Here is a 23,231-nt window from a genome sequence, read left to right as displayed (position 1 = left end):
TCACGGCAACTCCTCTGTCCCACACTGTCTGCTGTAGGTCAAACGTCCTCAGCACCCTGCCATGTTTGTTGTACTGCACAGCAAAGTCAGCAGACTTTGTTCCCCCAACAACCCATGGCCACAGGTTCCCCTCCCCGTCCATGGCCACATCCCATGGGTACATCTTCTCTTTACCTGACACGATTGTTGGAAAATGTCTCACAAATGTTCCCTGCAGGGTGAAGACTTGGATTCTCTGGTTCCCCCTGTCTGCTACAAACATCTCCCCTTCATCTGACACTGTAACACCAACTGGATCCCAAAACTGTCCTGTTCCTGATCCCCTTTCACCAAATGTCACCTTCTGAGGCTGATGCTCCCCTTGTCTTCGGTTACCATGTTGATGCCCCCTGCCCCCTGCTGCAACATTACTGGATGCAGGTTTTGCTGGGATTGGTGCAGTTGCTGCAGGGCTTGGTGCAGATGGGAGAGACTGGACCCTCACATGTCCCAATACTGGCACTGGGGTGTCTGTGGGCTCAAAGACAGCAGGCTGGGTTTGTACAGGAGTTGGTGCTGCTTTTTCTCTGTACTTTCCTGCCACCTCTATCAAAGCAGTTTGCTGACTGAGAAACTCGCCCCACCCCTGCTGCAGCTCTTGTTCTGCTCGATCACAGGCAGCAGACAGTTCATTGAGATCTTCCAACACTCTGTCCCTGTCCGTCTGTATTCTATGTAAGTTTTTTGTGTGGTTTTCTCCTGATTTAGACAAGAGGTGGTCTTTTCTCTTTCTTAGTTTCAGCACCATTTGGTTGTAGGCCTGAATGATGCTGTTGTCTGTCTGCTGTTTCTTTTCATTCAGGGTTTTCTCTTCTTCCCTCAGACTTCTGAGGAAGCTTAAGTAATTTTCCACGATGTTCCTTCCCTCATTAATCAAGGCCTGGACTGTAGAACTCCTTTCCTGTGCAGCTTTTTTAAGGCCTGTGGTAGGATGTCCATCATGGCCTTCTTCACAACACTCAGTACAAACTGGCACGTTACACTGTTTACAGTAGAGCTTGACTTCCTCTGAGGGGTGAAAACTGCACCTGTTTCCAGACTGGGCTTGCTTGCTTATTTCCTCTAAATGCTTTTCCTGTTTTTGGAGTTTCTCAATCATGTTGGCCACTATGTGGTTGTCTGGCAAACCTGCGACCCCCTGGGGTGGCAGCCTGACCTGCTGACGACAGTTTGGGCACTGGAGGGGTATCTTAACCTCTGCATGGTCCCGTAGACAGTCCTGACAGAAGGTGTGCTGACATGGCAGCACCTTAGGCCTGGTGAACAGCTCCAGGCAGATGCTGCAGGACAGTTCTTCATGAACTTCTCTCTTCAAACTGGACGGTGCAGACCCCATGATTGTGCTCCGGAATAGAGACTTTACCCAATCTCCAGTCAAGTGTCAGGTTGGAACATGATTGTTCAGGGCAAAGCACCAATAAATGAGGCAGACAATGAGTGTTTGTGGCTTGTGTTGACTTAACGACTAGGTAACATGCTAAAATAGGATCTCTTGGGAGATTGTTTCCCTGATATATGGTGTTGGAACAAATATGTAAACAAACCACCTTAAGGCTTAAAAGATGTAAAAAAAAGTTATTAAATGGCATAGAAATGAACCAAAATTACACATTTATTTATTAAATAACAAACAAAACTTACTCAAACTTGAAGCCTTTATCAATACTTTATAACAGCATGCAGCAAGTGACCATGCAAGCCATGACCCCCATACTGAAGGGTGACTTGGTACAACCCACCACTCATTATCAAGACATCAGTAGTTATAGCGAAATAATAAATTTAAAATTTATTTATTTGCAAATCCATGCCCGTAGGCTAATTGCAATGATACAGACAGTGAAAAGTAACAAGTGTCTATTCTAAATACACACACGTCAGCTATCTATGTACATGCTTCTACTTCTTTACTGAGTGGTTTGACTTCTTCTTTGGAGGCAGTGGCTGATGAAAAGTCCCACTTCTTTAATGATTAGTGGGTTCTGTGATTTTAACAGAAATATAGTTTTTTTGAGGTCTACTAACTGGTGAAAAGTTGGAAATAACGTTTTGATTGTGTCAAAAAGGTTGTTTCTTTCGTCCTCATAATGGGGGCAGTTACATATAAAATGTATTTCATCTTCCACTGCATCCGTCGCACAGTATTTACACAATCTATCTTGAACTGGCACTTTTTTATAACGACCCTTTTCTATCTCTAGTGAGTGAGCACTGATTCTTATCTTACATACATTGGATCTCTTGTCAGCGTCGTTCTGGTATAGATAGGTTTCCATGGCATATTCGGTTTTGATATGTTTGTAAAATCTTAATTTGCCGTTATCTTTAGACAATTGCTGGAAAAAGGTTTGGACATACACGTCTGACAGTCTTTTCCTTAACAATGTACAAATATGTTTGTTGTCTATTCTAGAGTGAGCATAGTTCCATAGATAGGAATAACCATTATCATCAAGTATTTGTTTTACATGTTGGAGCCAAGTTTTCTTATGATTGTTTAAACTTTAAGGTACATTTTGTTGACAGAGTAGTGCGTCTATTTGTAAAGGGTGTGTAGAGTAATCTAACTGTTTAAGGCGTAGCCAGTACTTAACCATGCGGATTGCTATATCTATGCCTGTTGGATAGACTCCGAGTTCTGCTCTACATGCGGAGTTACAGGAATTCCTGTGCACGCCAAGAATATTTTTACAAAAGCGGGTTTGGATATTTTCCACTGGGCAGTTATCTTTTCCACAGTCTATACCCCAAATCTCACTACCATATAACATTATGGGCTTAATACACGTATTGAATAGCTTAAGTAGAGTCTTGGGGGACATCGTTGAGAGAGTGAGAGGTTTGAGGCCGAATACAGCTTTACGTGCCTTTAGAGACAGATTCTTTTTGGCTAAGGAATAAGTACCTGACGAGGACAACGTCAGGCCTAGGTAGGGGTAGGAGTTTGCGATTTCGATGTTATCTACGCCAAATAAGAAATTTATGTTCTTGAGGAGTCTCCCTGATTTGTTAAAGATCACGGCTTTAGTTTTCTTTAGGTTCACCTGCAGTTTCCATTTTTCGCAGAAGGAATGAAGCCTGTCAAGGGCACATTGTAAGCCGGTTTCAGACTCTGAAAGTAGTACTACATCATCTGCGTAAAGTAGACAAGAAACGAGGAGGTGGTGTAGGGAGGGTGGGTCGCAGTCGGGGGTATCTAAATCTTTAACTAAATCATCTATAAATAAGCTGAAAAGAGTAGGACTGAGGTTGCATCCTTGCCTTACACCTCTGTCAGTTGTAAACAGTGGTGTAAGGCCGGTAGGAGTTTTAACACATGTCATCGGATTAGAGTACATGGATTTAATCAATTTGTAGAACTTGCCGCCTATGCCCAGGTTAAGTAGTTTGTAACGTAGACCTTCTCTCCAGACGCAGTCAAAAGCTTTTCTGAAGTCTATAAAGCAGGTGTAGAGGCGTCTGTTGGTGTTGGTGTATTTTGATATCAGTGTGTCAATAACAAAGATGTTGTCGTTAGTTCCGAAATTCTTTCTGAAGCCAGTCTGGTTGGGGGAAATGAGGTTGTGATCATCTATATATTCGGTGAGACGAGTATTCATTATTGTTGTAAATAATTTGGCAAGGCAGCTTATTACAGAAATTCCCCTGTAATTGTTCGGGTCATCTTTTTGACCGCCTTTATGTACAGGTACAATGTGGCTTTCACGCCATTGTTGGGGAAAGTGCCCGGTTGAAAGGATTAAATTGAACAGTTTAGTTAATGGATATGTAAGGATATGTGCTGCGCATTTTAGCATTTCGTTCAGTATAAGGTCGTTACCTGACGCTTTGTTATTCTTTAATTTGGAGATGGCTTAATGTCTAATTTCGTTCTGATGGATCTCGGAATCTAAGGGGTTGTAAATTGCAGCTCTGTTTTCTAATTCTACTAGTTTGTTACGGATCTGTGATTGGAATGGGTTATCGGTTTCTGGATCGTTGGACTTAGTTTTTCCGTATAATCCTTGGAAGTACGTATGGAGTGTTTGTTTGTCAATTGTTTCTTCTGTTGGACTAGAGTCTTCTGTTTTTAACTGTTTTACTAGGTTCCAAAACTCTGAGGGGTTGTTGGCGGATGAGTAGTTAATTTGTTGGAAAATACTGTTTTTGTAATCCTTTTTTGTTTTCCGGATTAGCCTGGTGTATTCTTTTTTCTTTTTAAAGTATTGACCTCGGATAAACGGGTCCCGGGGATTTTTTGATAACAATTTGGCTAAGTCTTTTAAGTTTCTTCTGGTGGTGTTACATGTAGTAGTGAACCATTTCTTGGGTTTGGGTTTGTGACGGGTCTGTTTTCTTTGTTTCATGCATCGTAATGTTAGTGATTGTTTGCCTGCTTCTTGTAGGGGTACTATAAAATCATTTAGTGCATTTTCGACTGAGCTTGGGGATGTCTCGTAACTTCTTTTGTTAAAACTGTCTATAGTACGAGAGAATTCTGTGCTGTTTACTATGTCCGTAAACCTTTCTTTAGAGTCATCATTCCATACAAATTTGTAGTGGGGTCGGGCAGACAAGGTATCAGTAGTCTGTTCATTGAGTTGTCTAATGTTGCTATTTAGAATTAGGGACAGTTTACAATGGTCTGAAATTGGGGTTAGGGGGTGGACGTGAAAGAAACAGCTTTTGCGTAAGAGAATTGTTTCGCTTGCCAGGACGTAATCGACCACACTAGAGCCGTTAGGCTGATAACTTGTGGGTTTCCCTAATACATCTCCAGGTGTCCTGCCATTTAAGATTCTGACTTTACTGTTGATGCATAAGTCGATTAGGTTTTTACCAAAGGGAGAAGGGCTGCCTAAATCCATGTTGTTACGGTGGAACGGGTGATCGAAATCGTAGTTTTCGGGAAGGCTGTCAATTTGATAGTCGCCTGCTATGTAGTCTTTCAGGTCCCCTATCCGGGCATTGAAATCCCCCCCAATTATTACCTCTCCTTGTCTACTGTATATTGATATTTCGTCCTCTAGAGTATCAAATATGTCATACATTCTGTTGTTGTGGATATTAGATCTGTTAGGACTGATGTAAACTGTAGCTAAATAAGTATCTCTATTGGTGTTAAATAGTCCTTTGCCTATTTTTACCCACAATATATCTTCTGATTTGCTGTCTAGCTTTGTAATAAACTTGCTATACTGCTTCTTAAACAGAAATATTATTCCACCAGAGTTCCGTCTTGCTCTCAGTAGTACTGACAGGTGGTAAAAGCTTGTTTGTTTCCTATTGTAACAGGCATTCAGGCTACTGGTATCAAATGGGGAATTAAACGCTCCTCTCCAGTAAAGTTGCAGTTAATTTGGATCCTTTTTTATTCTGTGTGGCAAACAGATTTCAGGAGGGCAATGGCATTTGTGACAAGTTTATGCATAAACAAGGACTATACCATTATTTTCAACCATTATTTATAACTCTGTTGCCTCAAACCTCAAGTGCTGTTTAGGGGTTAGTAAGTTTGACATGGATGTAAAAGTAGTCTTTGGTACTTTGTGGTGAAACCTTGAAGATGCCATAAAATAAACCGGCACACAAATGCTTTAGTATAGAACAGCAGAATAGTCAACCTGAGGATACCATGCTAGTGATATATTCATGAAGTGTAACAGTTACAGTACTAGTAGTGTGTTTGCAGAGAGCTCAGAGGTCCTGGGTTCCAGTCCCCTGAAACGCTCCAACATTGTGCTCTTGGGAAAGGCACTTTACATGTACAGGAATTTCCTCACTTCACTCAAGTAAACAGAAGGCAAAGAACAGGGAAGGATGGAGGAAGCTGGTGCTGGAGGCAACCATTGTCCCTGACCCTCTAGATGAGGATGGGACTAGATGAGGTGAGGTCACCCAGGTGAAAAATGAGTAGTGCCTTGGATGTTTTAAGACTCTGAGTCACCACGATGGTCCAAAACTGCATGAAAAATCTCCACTTGTGGGACATGAATATCGGGTGGGCGGAGTCGTAAACAATAGCCACTGAGAAGAAACACCTCGTGATTTGACCGTGCCACACTTCATGAAGATCAGATCAATGACTGGTGCATTACAAAGGTGGCAAAATTTGATGCAATTAAAATTAATATGTCTGTCATATTTTTGTTGTTAAATCTGTCATTATAATAAAGCTTATACATATTTGATCTATTTAATTCATTTATTTTCTTTATTTCATCTATTTTACCCTAGAAAAATAAATAAATACAAAAATATATTGAATATTTTTGATGATATGAAGTTTGGACTCTTTTGGGGGGACAAGGTGAAATTTTTGTCTGTCGTAAGCAGCAAATTTCCATCTCGGGGGACAGGGACGGGTCCTAAAGACAGCCCTGGTAGAAGTGTTATGTTTTGTGGCATTAAAGATTGGAGTTAGAAGACTTCTGTTGTATTTTTAATTTTCTTGACTTAAATTGATATCAAACTTTTAACTGTCAACATTTCTGTTTCTGGGGGAAAATGTAGAATGCTAGACTAGCTTGTGAGTTAGCTAAATGAATAAGACAAACATTGGAAACATTCTAAATAAAAAATACTTTGTTAACCTTTCCAACAAGACTTGTTGGTTGCACATGTAGAATGTTCTTAGCATCACCATAAACAGGGACTCATGGGTTGACTGAATGATAAAGACAAACATTAGTAGGATTCTGCTTTGCTACACTAAGTAAAAAATAATAATTTTCCAACAGACGGATGTGTTATGCCATTGGGTGGCTGGCTATATGGGTCATTGACATGATTTACTTGACCTAGGCTACGCAGGTGTTGCTACTCCCCTGACACCCGAACCACTGTGGCTATACAGAAGACTAACATGACCCCTCATGGCCTAAAGTACTAGTAGTTTGTTCTGAGTACCTTATAATAAGTTTAATCACTGTAGTGTACAGTTTTTACCCTGGATCAGTGAGTCCTTTGCTTTAGACAGCACATTTGTTGTAGTAACTTGTAGGCAGATACATGTAGGTCAATGTACAGGGTTATACGACACCGTTGGAATTATGAAGTTTTTACGTATATCAAAATTCTGTATTGTTGGATGTTGGTTTGTAGTACAAAAAGTTTGCTTTGTGAATGTAAATATTATTAAATGTACTATGACAAACACTGCAGTAAATTTGTAGTACAAAGTCTGTAAATTAATAGTCTACAGATCAATTGAGTTTGGTTAGCACCTAACTCAGATTCAGAAGTTCTGAATTATGCTGACACTCTTCTTTTCCCTATTGGTAACGACCAGCTGTCTCTGTGTTGCCATGGTAACAGCCCATGGCTTCCTCATGTCTGTAGTGATGTGTTTGAGGAATTTCCCTGTCTTGTCAAACATCTCCACACGCCTGTTTCCCCAGTCCACCACGATGATGTTACCTGCCCTGTCTGTACAGATGCCATGGGGCCAGTCCAGCTGACCTTCACCACTTCCCAAACCTCCAAACTGGAACAGAAACTGTCCGTCCTTGTTGTACACAAAGACACAGTTATTTCTCATGTCTGAAACAAGAATGTTCCCTTCCCCATCCACAGTGATATAACATGGATGCATCGTCCCCTGCTGCTGACCCACAGTTCTCACAAGTGTCCCATCTGGCTTGAACACCAAAACTAAATTGTTTTCCCCGTCTCCTGTGGCTTGTGTGATGAGGATGTGGTTCCTCCTGGTGTCCACGGCAACTCCTTTGTACCACCCTGTTTTCTGTAGAGCAAACTTCCTCAGCTCCTCACCCAGTTTGTTGTACTGCACAGCAAAATAAGCAGCAAAGCGTGTCCTCCCCACCACCCACAGGTTCCCCTCTCCATCCATGGCCACATCATCTGGGTATATTTTCTTCTCACCTGACAGTGATCTGAGGGCGGCCAACGACGTGGCCCGCTGTTGGATTGGGACTTGGAGCGGCAAGATATGATGATGATGACCTGACACGACTGTCGAGAACTGTCTCACAAATGTTCCTTGCAGGGTGAAGACTTGGATTCTCTGGTTCTCCCTGTCTGCCACAAAGATCTCCCCTTCATCTGACACAGTAACACCAACTGGATACGAAAACTGTCCTGTTCCTGATCCACTTTCACCAAATGTTACTTTCTGTGGCTGATGTGTTTGGTTACCATGGTGATGACCTGTGCCCCTTGCTGCATCATTACTAGATGCAGGTGCTGCTGTGATTGGTGCAGGTTCTGCTGTGATTGGTGCAGGTTCTACTGTGATTGGTGCAGGTTCTGCTGTGATTGGTGCAGGTTCTGCCGTGATTGGTGCAGGTACTGCTGGGATTGATGCAGATGGGAGAGACTGGACCCTCACATGTCCCAATACAGGCACTGGGGTGTCTGTGGGCTGAAAGACAGCAGGCTGGGTTTGTACAGGAGTCGGTGCTGCTTTTTCTCTGTACTTTCCTACCACCTCTGTCAAAGCAGTTTGCTGACTGAGAATCTCGACCCATCCCTGCTGCAGTTCTTGCTCTGCTTGATCACAGGCAGCTGACAGTTCATTGACATCTGCCAATACTCTGTCTCTTTCAGTCTGTATTCTGTCCAGGTTTTCCATGTGGTTTTCCCCCGATTTAGACAAGAGGTGGTCTTTTCTCTCTGTGAGTTTCTGCACCATTTGGTTGTAAGCCTGAATGATGCTGTTGTCTGTCTGCTGTTTCTTTTCATTCAGGGTTGTCTCTTTTTCCCCCAGACCTTTGAGGAAGCTTAAGTAATTTTCCATGATGTTCGTCCCCTCATTAATCAAGGCCTGGACTGTCAATCTTCTTTCCTGTGTAGCCTTTTTAAGGCCTGTGGTCGGATGTCCATCATGGCCTTCTTCACAACACTCACTACAAACTGGCATGTTACACTGTTTACAGCAGAGCTTGACTTCCTCTGTGGGGTGAAAGCTGCACCTGTTTCCAGACTGGATTTGCTCTCTTGTTTCCTCTAGATGTTTTTCCTGTTTTCGGAGTTTCTCAATCATGTTGGCCACTATGTGACTGTCTGGCAAACCTGTGACCCCCTGGGGTGGCAGCCTGACCTGCTGACGACAGTTTGGGCACTGCAAGGGTACTCGGACCTCTGCGTGGTCCCGTAGACAGTCCTGACAGAAGGTGTGCTGACAGGGCAGCACCTTGGGCCTGGTGAACAGCTCCAGGCAGATGCTGCAGGACAGTTCTTCATGAACTTCTCTCTTCAATTTCGACCTGGATGGTGCAGACCCCATGATACAAAAAAGTATACTTTTCCTACTTATGTACAATGTAGATGTGGTAGCCACAGCTGAAGTCAAAGTCTAGAGGAGCATGTTTGTTTTTGGGATGGACTAATGCCTGAGACCATTACTTAATAACTTAATGAACTATTTCATGTTTGTTTTATTCTACTCCTAGGCAGGTTGTTAGAAACTGAAAACAAATAGCTAAAAACTTTAATTTTCATTTCTATAGGAATGTAGGTCTAAAGCACTTTCTGCTTGTCTGCAAGTTGCCATATAAAATTTAGACACCCCTTGACTGAGGTGTGAGTTGGTTTGACCCAAAAGTAATGATTGATATTAAGTAACTAAACACCTTTGCAGGTACTGGTCATGCTGTGTTTGTTTGCTCTTAAAATATGGTGATGTGATAAAGCAATACTCTTCTTTACTTCTTTTTTTCTGAATTAGTCTATTTATTATTGAAGGCATTTTTGCTGATCAAGCTCATATTATGTTATAGTGCTTTCAGCCTTCTAACAATTGTGCTGCAATTGGTTTTAAATACAATAAACCAGTCCACCTCTCTCTCTGTCTGTAACTCCCTCCCTCATATCTAATGTTTTCTTCTCAAATATACAAAAAATAACGAACTAACAAATACAGTATGGTTGAAATCTGCATGCAGTTATTTGCTTAGTCATTAGGGGGCACTAGTGTACTGCAGTTTAATGGATCATCCATTTTGTAACAATCAACAGATATAGAGAATCAGAGGCTGACCAGGGGAGATGCTGCAAGAACTATAGAATCACGATGTAAGTGTAAGTCAATGTTTCAAGGTCAGAATGTAAAATGCCGCAACACACACATGTATTGTACTACTCTACTCACAGGAAAGGGGTGTCAATCTGTATTGTAAGTGACTGTAATACCTGAAACTACAGCTAGGGGACCTTCAAAATTACTATCATTTTCAGGACCTCAAAACCAACAAGAATCCACAAGGAGAATCTATGGTGCAAACACACACACACAACCAAACAGTACCTCCTGTCAAAAAGATACTTCCCATATGTAACAATTTTGGGTTGCCACGGTAACTGGATCCACATTAGACAGTAACCAGTTTATGATATGGTTTGATGACAGTTTGCAATCGTGCAATGGCCAAGTGGGCAGAGTGTTTTCCTTGCATTCGGTAGGTTGTGAGTTTGATCCCCCAAAGCCTACATATTAAAATAGAGTTGGGCATCGTACACACTAAACATTTGTTACAGATGCACAGGCAACTTACTAATAAACTTTAACTAGTTAAAGGTAGTTTGCTGCTTATCTGCACTTTCGGGCATGACTTTACTTGGCCCTGTGAGACACCCTCTATTTACCAGGCTATTTTGGGGCACAACTGGGCCCTGATTTTTTAAAATCACATTTAAGAACAACCCATGGACCCGGTGACCATTAATTTTGTGATGTACCCGTGAAAACAGCAAAAAACAATCCCACAAACATTAGAAACAATCTGGTTTGCTACACTAAAAGTTTTTTTCTAATCAAATTTAATCCTGAAAATAGGACCTGTATATTTTGTGACTAGCAGAAAAAGGTCATTATGCTGGCTAAAGTAACTGCTGTATCTACTATAACTACACTATCTATATTGTTGCATTTACATTAAATATTACAGGACACTGAAAGCATGAAAGAAACAATTTTACCTTGCCACTGGTTATTGTTTGCAAACATATTACAAATATGTAACATGTTAATATATATAATTACACAAACTTAAGGAATTTAAGAGAATGATTCCTATTCTGCATAATACTGTTTGGATACAGATAGCACAGACCCTTAAACCTTACTTTCTAAAACATGCTAAAGGTACAAAGGTTTTGAACAAAAAAATTAACACATCATAAATAATATTATTACTATTAGGCCACACCAATTTAATTCGTTGGTTCTCGGAATCGCCGCTTCAAAAAATCGCAAAACCAAAAAAAAAAAAAAAAAAAAATTTCTCCCCAGGCTATCTGAAGGCTGCAGTTTTTCAATAAGTCGATAGGTGTCTCTCTTTGAAGTTGTGACCTAGGTGATCATGTGACGGAGATTAGCCAATCAGAAGCATCATTCTTAAAATCAAAATGGCGCCACCAGAAAAATAGAAGTGGAAGGAGTACCGGAGTCGGATAATTTTGAGTACAAATAGAGTAGAATTGGAGCTTGAAGAAGTGTAGTAGAAGGTAGTGCAGTAGCAGGAGAAGAAAATACCATGTCTGTGGATCCAGGAAAGCCACATTTTTTGTGGTGTGTACAGTTTTTAACCGGGGACAGAAGTCAGAAGAAACTTCTTGGCCAACAGACAAAATTTATTTATGAAAACATGTCTTCTTCTTCTTCTGTCACATAATTAACATATATGCATCGAGGGCCCAAACGATGTGCAGGTGGGTTTGATCAAGGAGGTTAAAGGAAAGGAGTCGGCTCATAATTAGCACCTTGCCGCGGCCTTTGTTTTGCCCTGTTAAACCCTGCTATGTCCCATTGTTCAGGGTGGCCGGCGGCAGTCCTTTGTAACCATGTTTGACTCCCCATAAAAGCTGCATAATGAGCCAGTCATGACGTCAGGGCAGCGGCAGGGACCGAGGCCGGCCCGATTAGAAGTCGAAGCCCCTTCGGTTTCCGACAATTTCCTTATTTGGATTGCGCAGTAGAGCTGCGCAGAAATCGGCATTCGAAAGAAAACAACATGGCGATCATGGCGATAGTTTGTTTTCCTTTCTACGACGAACATGGGTTTGTTTACAGCCATTTCTTTGGACTTATGTCATTTTTTTGGCCTTAGAAATATGGAGAAATATGTATAGATTTATGTTCTTATTACAAACATATAGCACTTTTCCAAAATAAACTTGAGGTTTTTACGTATTATACAGGTCTTTGTCGTTCCATTCATGTATTTTTTGGCGGTGGGCACTTACGATTTTTCCTGGGGTCTTAGCCTTCTTTTTCTGTATCAAAGTTGAGCTTGATAAGGTCTCCATGGATGGTCTGGTGCAAAGGGTGAAGTTGGGGCATCAAATAAATCTCCTTGCGAGGCGAATTTTGAGAGGCTAGTTTTCTCGACAAGCTGGACAACATGCCTCTAGATAAATTCTTATTTTTGAATTATTTTCCAGAAAGAGTTAATAATTTTTCTGGGATGTTTTTATCACAGACTTTATCATGATTCCTTCCATCTCATTTAGCCAGCCACCGTATTCGTAGGCTTGAAAACATAATGCAACAGTCCCGCTTGTTTGACTGCAAGTTTCAAGCCTGTCGTGCGTCGGAGATCCTCCGTCTTGGGGCTTGCTTGATTTCCGTGCTATCGGCATCTTTATAATATAATAATAAAGCAAAGAGCGTTGTTGCTGTTCTTCTATCTACAACTCTCAACTTTTGAAAATCTTCCCCAAAGTTACTCTATTGTTCTTGTTGCCCGGCCATCATTCATGCTGTTGTCATTTATAATAGAGTGAACAATGAAAACAATGCCGATAGTCGGCTGGGTGTATGTAAATCAAGACCAATTCGCACCCCAATGTTAATGTTTTTTTCACAAGTGAGTCGAAGATGGTTGAAAAGGGACAAATTATGAGCCGACTCCTTTCCCTCTTTCAACCTCCTTGGTTTGATGAAATATAATTTCCTTGATATTTGATGGACAAACCAAAAATTATTTCGAAGTATTTAGCCAACAGAAAAATATGAGTTCCCTTGGCCAAATTGGGGCTTGTTCATATACACCCAAAGTACTAGTAATTAGTAGTAAGTTCACAGGGGTTTTTGACTTTTAAAGAGTAGAATTTTGACAAAGTAGGTAGCACAGAGTTGCAGTAAGACTGGGAATTCTTGTCAAGCAGAGCAAATATTAAATTATTTTGAGTTCCCCTTGGGGTTTGTTGATAAGTTTCAGTTACTGTAAGATGGACACTTTGTTTTTGACCTCCATGAATAAAAGACAAAAATGAAGACTGCATTTTCAGACTGTTGTTTCCAATTGAATCAAACCAGGATGGTACATATAAAATTCATAATTACAATGTCACCTTTTATCAATAACCATAATTCTAATGTTTTAGTACAATTCGGTAAACTGAAAGAAATCAATAAAATCAATTATCGTGAAAATGACATACGAAAATAGCAATGTATGTACCGGTAGCACTTACTGTACCGTTAGTGTCTCAGTGAGTATGATACGAGAGCCCCCATGGCCAGATTCAGCAATGGCTTTGCCATCAGAGAAGTTTTTTTTTTTTTTTTTTTTTTCGCCCTGTCGCTTCATATTTTTCATGAAAAAATCCGAGAACCAACAAATTAAATTGGTATGGCCTTAATTATATATTATATTAGTTCATTACTCATTCCTTAAAAGAGCTTTCTCCTTTCCAATTGTCTTATTTCCTGTAGCATAGCCATAAGGCTTTTTCAAAATCTCATTTTGCAGGACTTGTACGGGACTTGTACAAGTGTAATGAAAGCAAGTGAGGCCATAATAATTCCAGTTTTTCAAGTTGATAATGATAGTCTATAATAGATTGACTAAGGCTGTTAATCACCTCACTGAGATTCAGAAGCTCTGGAATATGCTGACTTGAAGCTCTTTATCATCAGTTACTACCAGCTGTCCCTGTGGTGCCATGGCAACAGCCCTTGGCCCCTCCATGTCTGTAGCGATGTGTTTGAGGAATTTTCCTGTCTTGTCAAACATCTCCACACGGCTGTTTCCCCAGTCATAGTCTACCACAATGATGTTTCCTGCCCTATCAGTACAGATGCCAAGGGGATGCTTCAGCTGACCTTCACCACTTCCCTCACCTCCAAACTGGAACAGAAACTGTCCATCCACGTTGTACACATAGACACAGTGATTGTCCCAGTCTGCCACAAGTATGTTCCCTTCCCCATCCACAGTGATGTACCATGGGTACTTCATCCCCTGTTGCTGACCCACAGTTCTCACAAGTGTCCCATCTCGCCTGAACACCAAAACTTTACCATGTGGGTTGTCCCCATCTCCTGTGGTTTGTGTGATGAGGATGTGGTTCCTCCTGGCGTCCACGGCAACTCCTCTCATCCACCCTGTCTTCTGTAGGTCAAACTCTCTCAGCACCCTGCCATGTTTGTTGTACTGCACAGCAAGCTCAGCATCCTGATATGTCCTCCCTACCACCCACAGGCTCCCCACCCCGTCCATGGCCACATCACGGGGGACCATCTTCTGTTCACCTGATACAACTGTTGGGAACTGTCTCACAAACGTTCCCTGCAGGGTGAAGACTTGGATTCTCTGGTTCCCCTTGTCAGCTACAAATATCTCCCCTTCATCTGACACTGTAACACCATATGGACCATTGAACTGTCCTGCTCCTGATCCCCTTCCACCAAATGTCACATTCTGAGGCTGATGCTCCTGTTGTCTTTGGTTGCCATAGTGATGATCCCTGCCCCCTGCTGCATCTTTACTAGATGCAGGTGCTGCTGGGATTGGTGCAGATGCTGTTGGGATTGGTGCAGGTGCTGCAGGGATTTGTGCAAATGGGAGAGACTGGACCGTCATGCATCCCAATACTGGCACTGGGGTATCTGTGGGCTGAAAGATAGCAGGCTGGGTTTGTATAAGAGTTAGTGCTGCTTTTCCTCTGTACTTTCCTACCATCTCTGTCAAAGCTGTTTGCTGACTGAGAATCTCAACCCATCCTTGCTGCAGTTCTTGTTCTGCTCGATCACAGGCAGCAGACAGTTCATTAACATCTGCCAACACTCTGTCACTTTCTGTCTGTATTTTCTCCAAGTTCTCTCTGTGACTTCGCTGTGATTCAGACAAGAGAAGGTCTTTTCTCTCTGTGAGTTTTTGCACCATTTGGTTGTAGGCCTGAATGATGCTGTTGTCTCTCTGCTGTTTCTTTTCAACCAGGGCTTCCTCTTCTTGCCTTAGACTTTTAAGGAAGGTTAAGTAATTTTCCATTATGTTCCTTCCCTCGTTGATCAAGGCCTGGACCGTAGAACGCTTCTCCTGTGCAGCTTTTTTGAGACCTGTAGTAGGATGTCCATCATGGCCCTCTTCACAACACTCAATACAAACTGGCACGTTACACTGTTTACAGTAGAGCTTGACTTCCTCTGTGGGGTGAAAGCTGCACCTGTTATCAGACTGGGGTTGTTCCCTTGTTTCTTCTAAGTGATTTTCCTGTTTTTGGAGTTTCTCAATCATGTTGGCCACTATGCGGTTGTCCGGCAAACCTGCGACCCCCTGGGGTGGCAGCCTGACCTGCTGACGACAATTTGGGCATTGTAGGGGTACTCGAACCTCTGCAAGGTCCCGTAGACAGTCCTGACAGAAGGTGTGCTGACAGGGCAGCACCTTGGGCCTGGTGAACAGCTCCAGGCAGATGCTGCAGGACAGTTCTTCATGAACTTCTCTCTTTAGACTAGATGCCGCAGACCCCATGATACAACAAATGAACTTTTTCTACTTAATGTGTGGCAGCGAAGCTGAAGCCAAAGTCTAGTGGAACATGTTTGCTTTTCAATTTGGGACAAACTTATTCACTAAAGCCTGAGGCCAATTTAATGACTTAATGTACTATTTCATGTTTGTTTTGTTCCACTTCTAGGTAGCTTGTTGAAAACTTTAAATATATAGGTAAAACTAAAAGCTTTAATTTGTATTTCTACAAGAATGTAGACCTAAAGCACTATCTACATGTCTGCAAGGTGCCAGATAAATAAGACACCCCTTGACTGAGGTGTGGGTTGGTTTAACCCAAAACTAATGATTGATTATTAAGTAACTAAAGAGCTTTGCAGGTACTGGTCATGTTGTGTTTGTTTGCTCTTAAAAGATGGTGATGTGATAAAGCAAAATACTATTCTTTATTTATTTTTTCTGAATTTGTCTATCTACATTATTTTGTATTATAAATGAAGGCATTTTTGAAACTGATCAAGCTTTTATGTTACTAGTGCTTTCAACCTTCCAACAATTGTAAGAAACCACAATTCAGATATTTGCACTGCAACTGGTTTTAAATACAATAAACCATTCCCCTCCTTTCTCTCCCTCTCCTATATCTTATGTTTTCTTCTGAAACATACAAAGGATAAATGCATTTATTTATTGTAATGAATACAGTATGGTAGAAATCTGCATGCAGTTCTTTGGCTAGTCACTAGGGGGCACTAGTGTACTGCAGTTCAATGGCTCATCTACTTTGTAACACTAACAGTAATCAACTGGGTATCAGGACCTGACCAGTGGAAATGCTACTAGAACTTAAGTAGTAAAAGCGCGTAAGTGTAAGTCAATGTTTCAAGATCAGAATGTAAAATGCCACACACATGTATTTATTACTAACACGATACTACTTTCAAGAAGCGGGTGTCAACATTGTATTGCTACAGTACCTGAAGCTACTACTAGGGGACCTAAAATTACCATGTTTGCTTGGGACCATAAAAATATCCATACACATCCATCAGAACACACAAACATGACTAAAAACCATAGTGACCACGCACATGTCAATATACGCCAGATATCATTGGTCCCCTAAGAGGCCTTTTGGGGCAGGTTTGACTGTATAACCAAGTGTCATATTACAACAGTTACTGCAGATCTGGAATGTTTCATGGGCTCAATAAAACAGACACTTAAATTACATAAGATTTCCTGGAAGTACAACTTTTTTTTTTTGCTTTTCTGCACAAAAATTCCACACAATATGTTTATCATATAAATGAAAAAATCATCCTTGTTTGGAAAAAGAAACTTCACAAACTCCACTATCCATTTGTATTCTTAGACTAAAAGTATAAGTAATTCAAAGTAAATAAACTGTAATTCTAGGTAGTTAATACACGTTTGCTTCCCAAATCTTATCATGAAAGACAACAGATATATGATACCTGTACACTAATAATTGAAGTTTTCAAATTGTTAAGTCTGTAACAGTGGTGTTCAAGTACTGCCTATCGTCCTTACCCAAGGGCACTAGTGCTTTTGTGGCGACGGTGATAGCGTTCGTGATTTGTGATCTGCCGACCCCGGTTCGATTCCGGGTAGGGGGCATGTTGTTTCTTTCTGTTCTTACTCGCCCCTCTGGTTGTTTCACTGGTTCCCATGCCGACCCTGTGAGTAACAGGCTAGCGGATGTGCCACACAGGGATGTCGAACTCGGAGATTCGAGGACGAATCTTGAAGAAAAGGGGGAGTAGTGTAACAGTGGTGTTCAAGTACTGCCTATCGTCCTTACCCAAGGGCACTAGTGCTTTTGTGGCGACGGTGATAGCGTTCGTGATTTGTGATCTGCCGACCCCGGTTCGATTCCGGGTAGGGGGCATGTTGTTTCTTTCTGTTCTTACTCGCCCCTCTGGTTGTTTCAAGTCTACAGATTGATAAAGTTCCATTAACATCCATTGGCATAATACCGGTCGGTTTACGGCAATTTCTCAAGCAATGCTAATTTGGCAAATGATCAACGCATCATTTTCTCCAGTTACATGTTGCTGTTACAGCTTACCTTTGCCACTTCTTCTGTGTAAATTATTTTGTCTCTCTGGTCCTGCTAAAAACATAATATCGTAATTGGAACACACCGCGGAATTGCACGGAGAACGGGCGCGTGGTTGGAAGGGGGTGCACTATACCGGTCGAACGAAACACGGCACAATTAACTGCCGCTATGTACCTTTATACATCCTCTGTTGTTCCTTTTTTTCCTGTTAGTAGTTGCACAAAACAAAAATCTGCATGAGCATACAAAAATTCATGAGAAAATGGGCGTATACTGACAAGAATTTTCATTTAATTTTGGTCCGTCACAACCGCTATGACGTAAAACTTTACTGCTGGCCGTAGCATTAAAAATGGCGGGAAAATGGCGGCGTACGTTCAATTTGACCCATTCAGTCGTAGATCCGGGCGATAATGCAACGATTCCTCACACTTTTACACGAGTTGTAGGTCACCAAAAGAAATTCAAGCTTGCTGTTGAATCATGCTCGTCTTGTGCCGTGAGCACATGTGATTATTATCTACAAACCTGGCGATGAACGTGACAGTGTGTTTGTCCCACGACGAGCTCGCCTGCCCCGAAAATGACCTGAAAACTTTTGGCCTTGTTGTCTTCGAATGCATTGTTATCGATGCTTTGTAAATTATGTATTGGACACCTAGATGTCTGAAGTGTGCACAGCTCAGAAATAACTATTGTTGCACGTGCAGATCTCTTTAAGTTCCACTATTTTTAATCGACCGGTATAAGGCTTATGACCGGTATTATGCCAATGCATGTTATCACCTGACTCAGATTCAGAGGTTCTGGAATATACTGACTCTGCCATTATAATCAGTCACTACCAGCTGTCCCTGTATTGCCATGGCAACAGCACATGGCCTCATTATGTCTGTAGTGATGTGTTTGAGGAATTTTCCTGTCTTGTTAAACATCTCCACACGGTTGTATCCTGTGTTTGCCACGATGATGTTACCTGCCCTGTCTGTACAGATGCCACTGGCATAGTCCAAATGCAGCTGATCATCATTTTCAAAATCTACAAACAGCGAGAACAGACACTGTCCATCCTCGTCGTACACATAGACACGGTCCCTTTGACAGTCTGACACAAGAATGTTCCCTTCCCCGTCCACAGTGATATACTGTGGAAGCTTCATCCCCTGCTGCTGACCCACAGTTCTTACAAATGTCCCATCTGGCCTGTACACCTGCACCTCGCCATGTTTGTTGTCCCTATCTCTTGTGGTCTGTGTGATGAGGATGTGGTTCCTCCTGGTGTCCACGGCAACTCCTCTGTTCCACCCTGTCTCCTGTAGGTCAAACTTCCTGAGCACCCTGCCCAGTTTGTTGTACTGCACAGCAAACCCAGCAGAGTCTGTCTTCCCAACCACCCACAGGTTCCCCTCCCCATCCATATCCACATCATGTGGATCCATCTTCTCTTCACCTGAAACGACTGTTGGGAACTCTCTCCCAAATGTTCCCTGTAGGGTGAAGACTTGGATCCTCTGGTTCCCTTGGTCTGCTACAAAGACCTCCCCTTCACCTGACACTGTAACACTGGATGGACCCTGAAACTGTCCTGTTTCTGATCCCTCTCCACCAAATGACAACTTCTGAGGTTGATGCTCCCCTTGCTTTTGGTTACCATTGTGATGACCTGTGCCCCTTGCTGCATCATTACTAGATGCAGGTGCTGCTGGGATCGGTGCAGATGGGAGAGACTGGACCATCACATGTCCCAATACTGGCACTGGGGTGTCTGTGGGCTGAAAGACAGCAGGCTGGGTTTGTACAGGAGTTGGTGCTGCTTTTCCTCTGTACTTTCCTACCACCTCTGTCAAAGCGGTTTGCTGACTGAGAATCTTGACCCATCCAAGCTGCAGTTCTTGTTCTGCGCAATCACAGGCAGCAGATAGTTCATTGACATCTGCCAACACTCGGTCCCTTTCAGTCTGTATTTTGTCCAAGTTTTGTGTGTGTTTTTCTCCTGATTCAGACAAGAGGTGGTCTTTTCTTTGTATAAGTTTCATCACCATTTGGTTGTAGGCCTGAATGATGATGTTGTCTGTCTGCTGTTTCTGTTCATTCAGGGTTTTCTCTTCTTCCCTCAGGCTTTTGAGGAAGCTTAAATAACTTTCCATGATGTTCCTTCCCTCATTGATCAAGACCTGGATAGTAGAACTCCTTTCCTGTGCAGCTTTTTTAAGGCCTGTGGTCGGATGTCCATCATGGCCTTCTTCACAACACTCAGTACAAACTGGCATGTTACACTGTTTACAGTAGAGCTTGACCTCCTCTGTGGGATGAATACTGCACCTGTTTTCAGACTGGGCTTGCTCCCTTGTTTCTTCTAAGTGATTTTCTTGTTTTTGGAGTTTCTCAATCATGTTGGCCACTATGTGACTGTCCGGCAAACCCGCAACCCCCTGGGATGGCAGTCTGACCTGCTGACGGCAGTTTGGGCACTGGAAAGGTATTTTAACCTCTGCATGGTCCTGTAGACAGTCCTGACAGAAGGTGTGCTGACAGGGCAGTACCTTGGGCCTGGTGAACAGCTCCAGGCAGATGCTGCAGGACAGTTCTTCATGAACTTCTCTCTTCAAACTGGACGGCACAGACCCCATGATTGTGCTTTGGAACAGTGACTCTGCCCAATCTCCAGTCAAGTGCCAGGTTGGAACATTTCATTGTTTAGCACAAAGCCCCAAAATGAGGCAGACAATGGGTGTTTGTGGCTTGTATTGACATAAAGTCTAGGTAACATGCTAAAATAGAATCTCTAGGGAGAATGATTCCTTACCCTTACCCATACCCCTCTTATGGCTTAAAAGATGTTTAAAAAAAACATATCAAAAGGCATAGAAATGAACCGAACTTACACATTTATTTTTTAAACAAGATTAAGAAAATTACTCAAACTTGAAGCCTTTATCAATTATTTTATAAAATAATAGCATGCAGTAAGTGACCATGCAAGCCATGACCCCCCATACTGATGGGTGACTTGGTACAACCCATCTGTCATTATAAACGCATCAGTAAACAGTAGTACTGACAGGTGGTTAAAGCCTGTTTGTTTCCTATTGTAACAGGCATTCAGGTGACTGGTATCAAATGGGGAATTAAACGCTCCTCTGCAGTAAAGTTGTAGTTGATTTGGACATGGTGAATGCAGTTCTTTGCTTATTCACTAGGGGGCACTAGTGCACAGCAGTTTAATGTCTCATATATTTTTCCCATTTTTTTAACAATCAATAGGCAATCAGGGCATGACCAGGGGAAGGACTCCCAGAACTAGCAGTAGAACCAAGATTTAAGTTTAAGTCGAGGATCAAAGTTCACCATATAAAATACCACGCTACTTTCAGGAAAAGGGTGTAGACCTATTATTGCTGTAGTACCTAAGACTACTTCTAGGGAACTAGACCTCATTTTCAGGACCTCAAAAACAACAACAATAAGAATCCACATTAGGTGTATCAGAGGATCTACAAATGTATAGGTGTGAAAACATATACAAACCAAAAATTGTACGGATCTGATACAATTATGGGATGGATCAATGTGACAAATAACAGATAAATCACTTTAACACTGGTGATTTTGGATAATTGACTTTTGCCTGCTTTTAGCCTAAGGCCAAACTACTTTAACCCATCACTGGCTGGCTTTTTCAGCCCACTTGCAACTACTTGTAAGTCTTATGTCTAATTTGTCAAACAAAAATCCTCCATACATATTCATTTTATAAAACTAAAATGTTTTCATTAACTTTTTTTATATTCATATTTCATATTCATCTTATTTGTCTGGTTGACAGTAATGTCTTCATTGTTATATGTCCTCATCATTATTCATACTACAGTACATTTGTAAGTAAGCAGTATGAGCAAAATCTGTGGAATAATAAAAACATTATCCATTTCACAATTATATTGTGTTATCATTCTCAGAGTATACTAGAAGCTGGCACGCTTACCACCAGTGAAACATTATGAACAAAAGACTAATGGTTCTATTGTGTGAAACAGACAAGAAACACCACCGAGGTCAGGAAAGTGTTTGGGTTCCAACAATAACCAGGTTACACACCGGGAGGGGAGATGGTATCTCGGCAAAAAGCCACCAGCCGTCATTTTTTCGGAAGAAGTATAGCTTTCACTCTCAAAAGACTATTGGCTTTGATTAACATTGATGTCTTCATTGTTATGTCCTCATTATCTATAACGTTATATATATAAAATCTGTTGAAATTACATTGTCCATTTCACAATTATATTGTGTTATAATTCTCAGAGTAAGCTAGAAGCTGGCATGCTTACCACCAGCGAAGCATAATGAACAAAAGACTAATGGTTCTATTGTGTGAAACAGACAAGAAACACCACCAAGGTCAGGATCATTCTCAGGTTCCAACAATAAGCAGTTTACACACCAGGAGGCCTAGGGGAGATGCTATCTCTGTAAAAAGCCACCAGCCGTCATTAGCAATTACTAACACAGTAACAGGGGACAATTATGTCAGTTTGGATACCTAACGTAATGGCCACGCAAACAATGTCTGCCATTTCTGACCCAATAAGTCTGGATTCTGTATGATCTGAAAATTACATGTACATGTACAAGTTGGCACCATTAAAAGTATGATCAAATTAAATGTACATACCAGCCCTATCAACTTATCATAAACATTCATTTTCAGATACCAGACCCCTGCCTTGACCCCTGCCTTATGAATGTCAATTTGAATACTGAACGGCCATGGAAACAATACCTGCCATTTGTGACCCATTTCTGGATTCTGTAATTATGGTCAAGCAATTACAAGTTGGCACCAATTACGAGGTACAGTATACATGTACTGTACATGTATATACATCCTTACCTTACCTTACTTATCAAGAACATAAGACACTTTTTGTGAACAACATTCTACAGATTAAGAAACAAGCAATATTATATACTAGTACTGTAATTCACTTTGTCTTCTCAATACCAAACTTTCACGGTCTGAGAATATTTAACTTGTTCTCGGAACTAAACGTTCATGGTTGCAGCAGGTGCATGTAAAAAAGACACTTGTACTATTTGTTGTCAGTAAGAATAAGTTCACGTTGCAGTCGTCACCGTGAAAACCGTGGACATAAAAGTACACTGAAAAAATCAGGAATTACAGTTCTGTATATACAAATGTATGTTGATGTATTGATGGTCTGTCATTATTTTGCTCGATGTCATGAATAATTGATAATAAAATCCATAAAAAGATTGGCCCCCAATTACCCTCATAACTGTCCTATAATGGGACTTCATCTGTCATCATCTAAAAAGGGGATTATAATAAATTATATAATAATGGATCCTATAACTGTCATAATAGTGCATTCTACTAATTTCTAGTCTAATAATGGTAATAAAAATCG

The 23,231-nt window shown here is 41.5% G+C and overlaps 4 protein-coding genes across 4 annotated transcripts in view; all 4 read right to left on the bottom strand.

Annotated features, from left to right (window-relative positions):
• LOC118403045 (tripartite motif-containing protein 2-like) overlaps window positions 1–1,375 on the bottom strand; it is a 1,629-nt gene extending 254 nt beyond the window's left edge. The window contains exon 1 of the mRNA XM_035801482.1: window positions 376–1,375. Within this exon, the coding sequence (XP_035657375.1) occupies window positions 376–1,375 (1,000 nt within the window). The remainder of the gene's footprint in view (window positions 1–375) is intronic.
• A 5,917-nt stretch (window positions 1,376–7,292) lies between these two features.
• Window positions 7,293–9,022, bottom strand: LOC118403044 (E3 ubiquitin-protein ligase TRIM71-like). The gene is made up of 2 exons (XM_035801481.1): window positions 7,506–9,022; window positions 7,293–7,353 (listed from the first exon to the last, which is right to left on the bottom strand). Exons 1-2 carry the CDS (start codon window positions 9,020–9,022, stop codon window positions 7,293–7,295), a joined length of 1,578 nt encoding a protein of 525 aa, XP_035657374.1.
• Window positions 9,023–13,673: 4,651 nt separating this feature from the next.
• LOC118403043 (tripartite motif-containing protein 3-like) lies at window positions 13,674–15,743 on the bottom strand. Its single transcript, XM_035801480.1, has one exon. It carries the CDS (start codon window positions 15,735–15,737, stop codon window positions 13,857–13,859), a length of 1,881 nt encoding a protein of 626 aa, XP_035657373.1. The 5' UTR covers window positions 15,738–15,743; the 3' UTR covers window positions 13,674–13,856.
• Window positions 15,744–16,894: 1,151 nt separating this feature from the next.
• On the bottom strand, window positions 16,895–20,195 carry LOC118403042 (tripartite motif-containing protein 2-like). The gene is made up of 2 exons (XM_035801479.1): window positions 18,794–20,195; window positions 16,895–16,905 (listed from the first exon to the last, which is right to left on the bottom strand). The coding sequence occupies exons 1-2, from the start codon at window positions 20,193–20,195 to the stop codon at window positions 16,895–16,897; spliced, it is 1,413 nt and encodes a 470-aa protein (XP_035657372.1).
• Between the last annotated feature and the right edge of the window lie 3,036 nt (window positions 20,196–23,231).

Source organism: Branchiostoma floridae, chromosome 16, assembly GCF_000003815.2.
Source record: "Branchiostoma floridae strain S238N-H82 chromosome 16, Bfl_VNyyK, whole genome shotgun sequence".
NCBI lineage: Eukaryota > Metazoa > Chordata > Leptocardii > Amphioxiformes > Branchiostomatidae > Branchiostoma > Branchiostoma floridae.
Note: the sequence above shows the minus strand (reverse complement) of the source record. Positions and strands in the feature narration are given on the sequence as shown.

Coding starts and splice junctions, on each gene's coding strand:
- LOC118403042 (XM_035801479.1), bottom strand. CDS start 20,195: ATGATTGAGAAACTCCAAAAACAAGAAAATCACTTAGAAGAAACAAGG.
- LOC118403043 (XM_035801480.1), bottom strand. CDS start 15,737: ATGGGGTCTGCGGCATCTAGTCTAAAGAGAGAAGTTCATGAAGAACTG.
- LOC118403044 (XM_035801481.1), bottom strand. CDS start 9,022: ATGATTGAGAAACTCCGAAAACAGGAAAAACATCTAGAGGAAACAAGA. Junction 7,354..7,505: donor GACGGACAGTTTCTGTTCCA/GTTTGGAGGTTT, acceptor ACATCACTACAG/ACATGAGGAAGCCATGGGCT.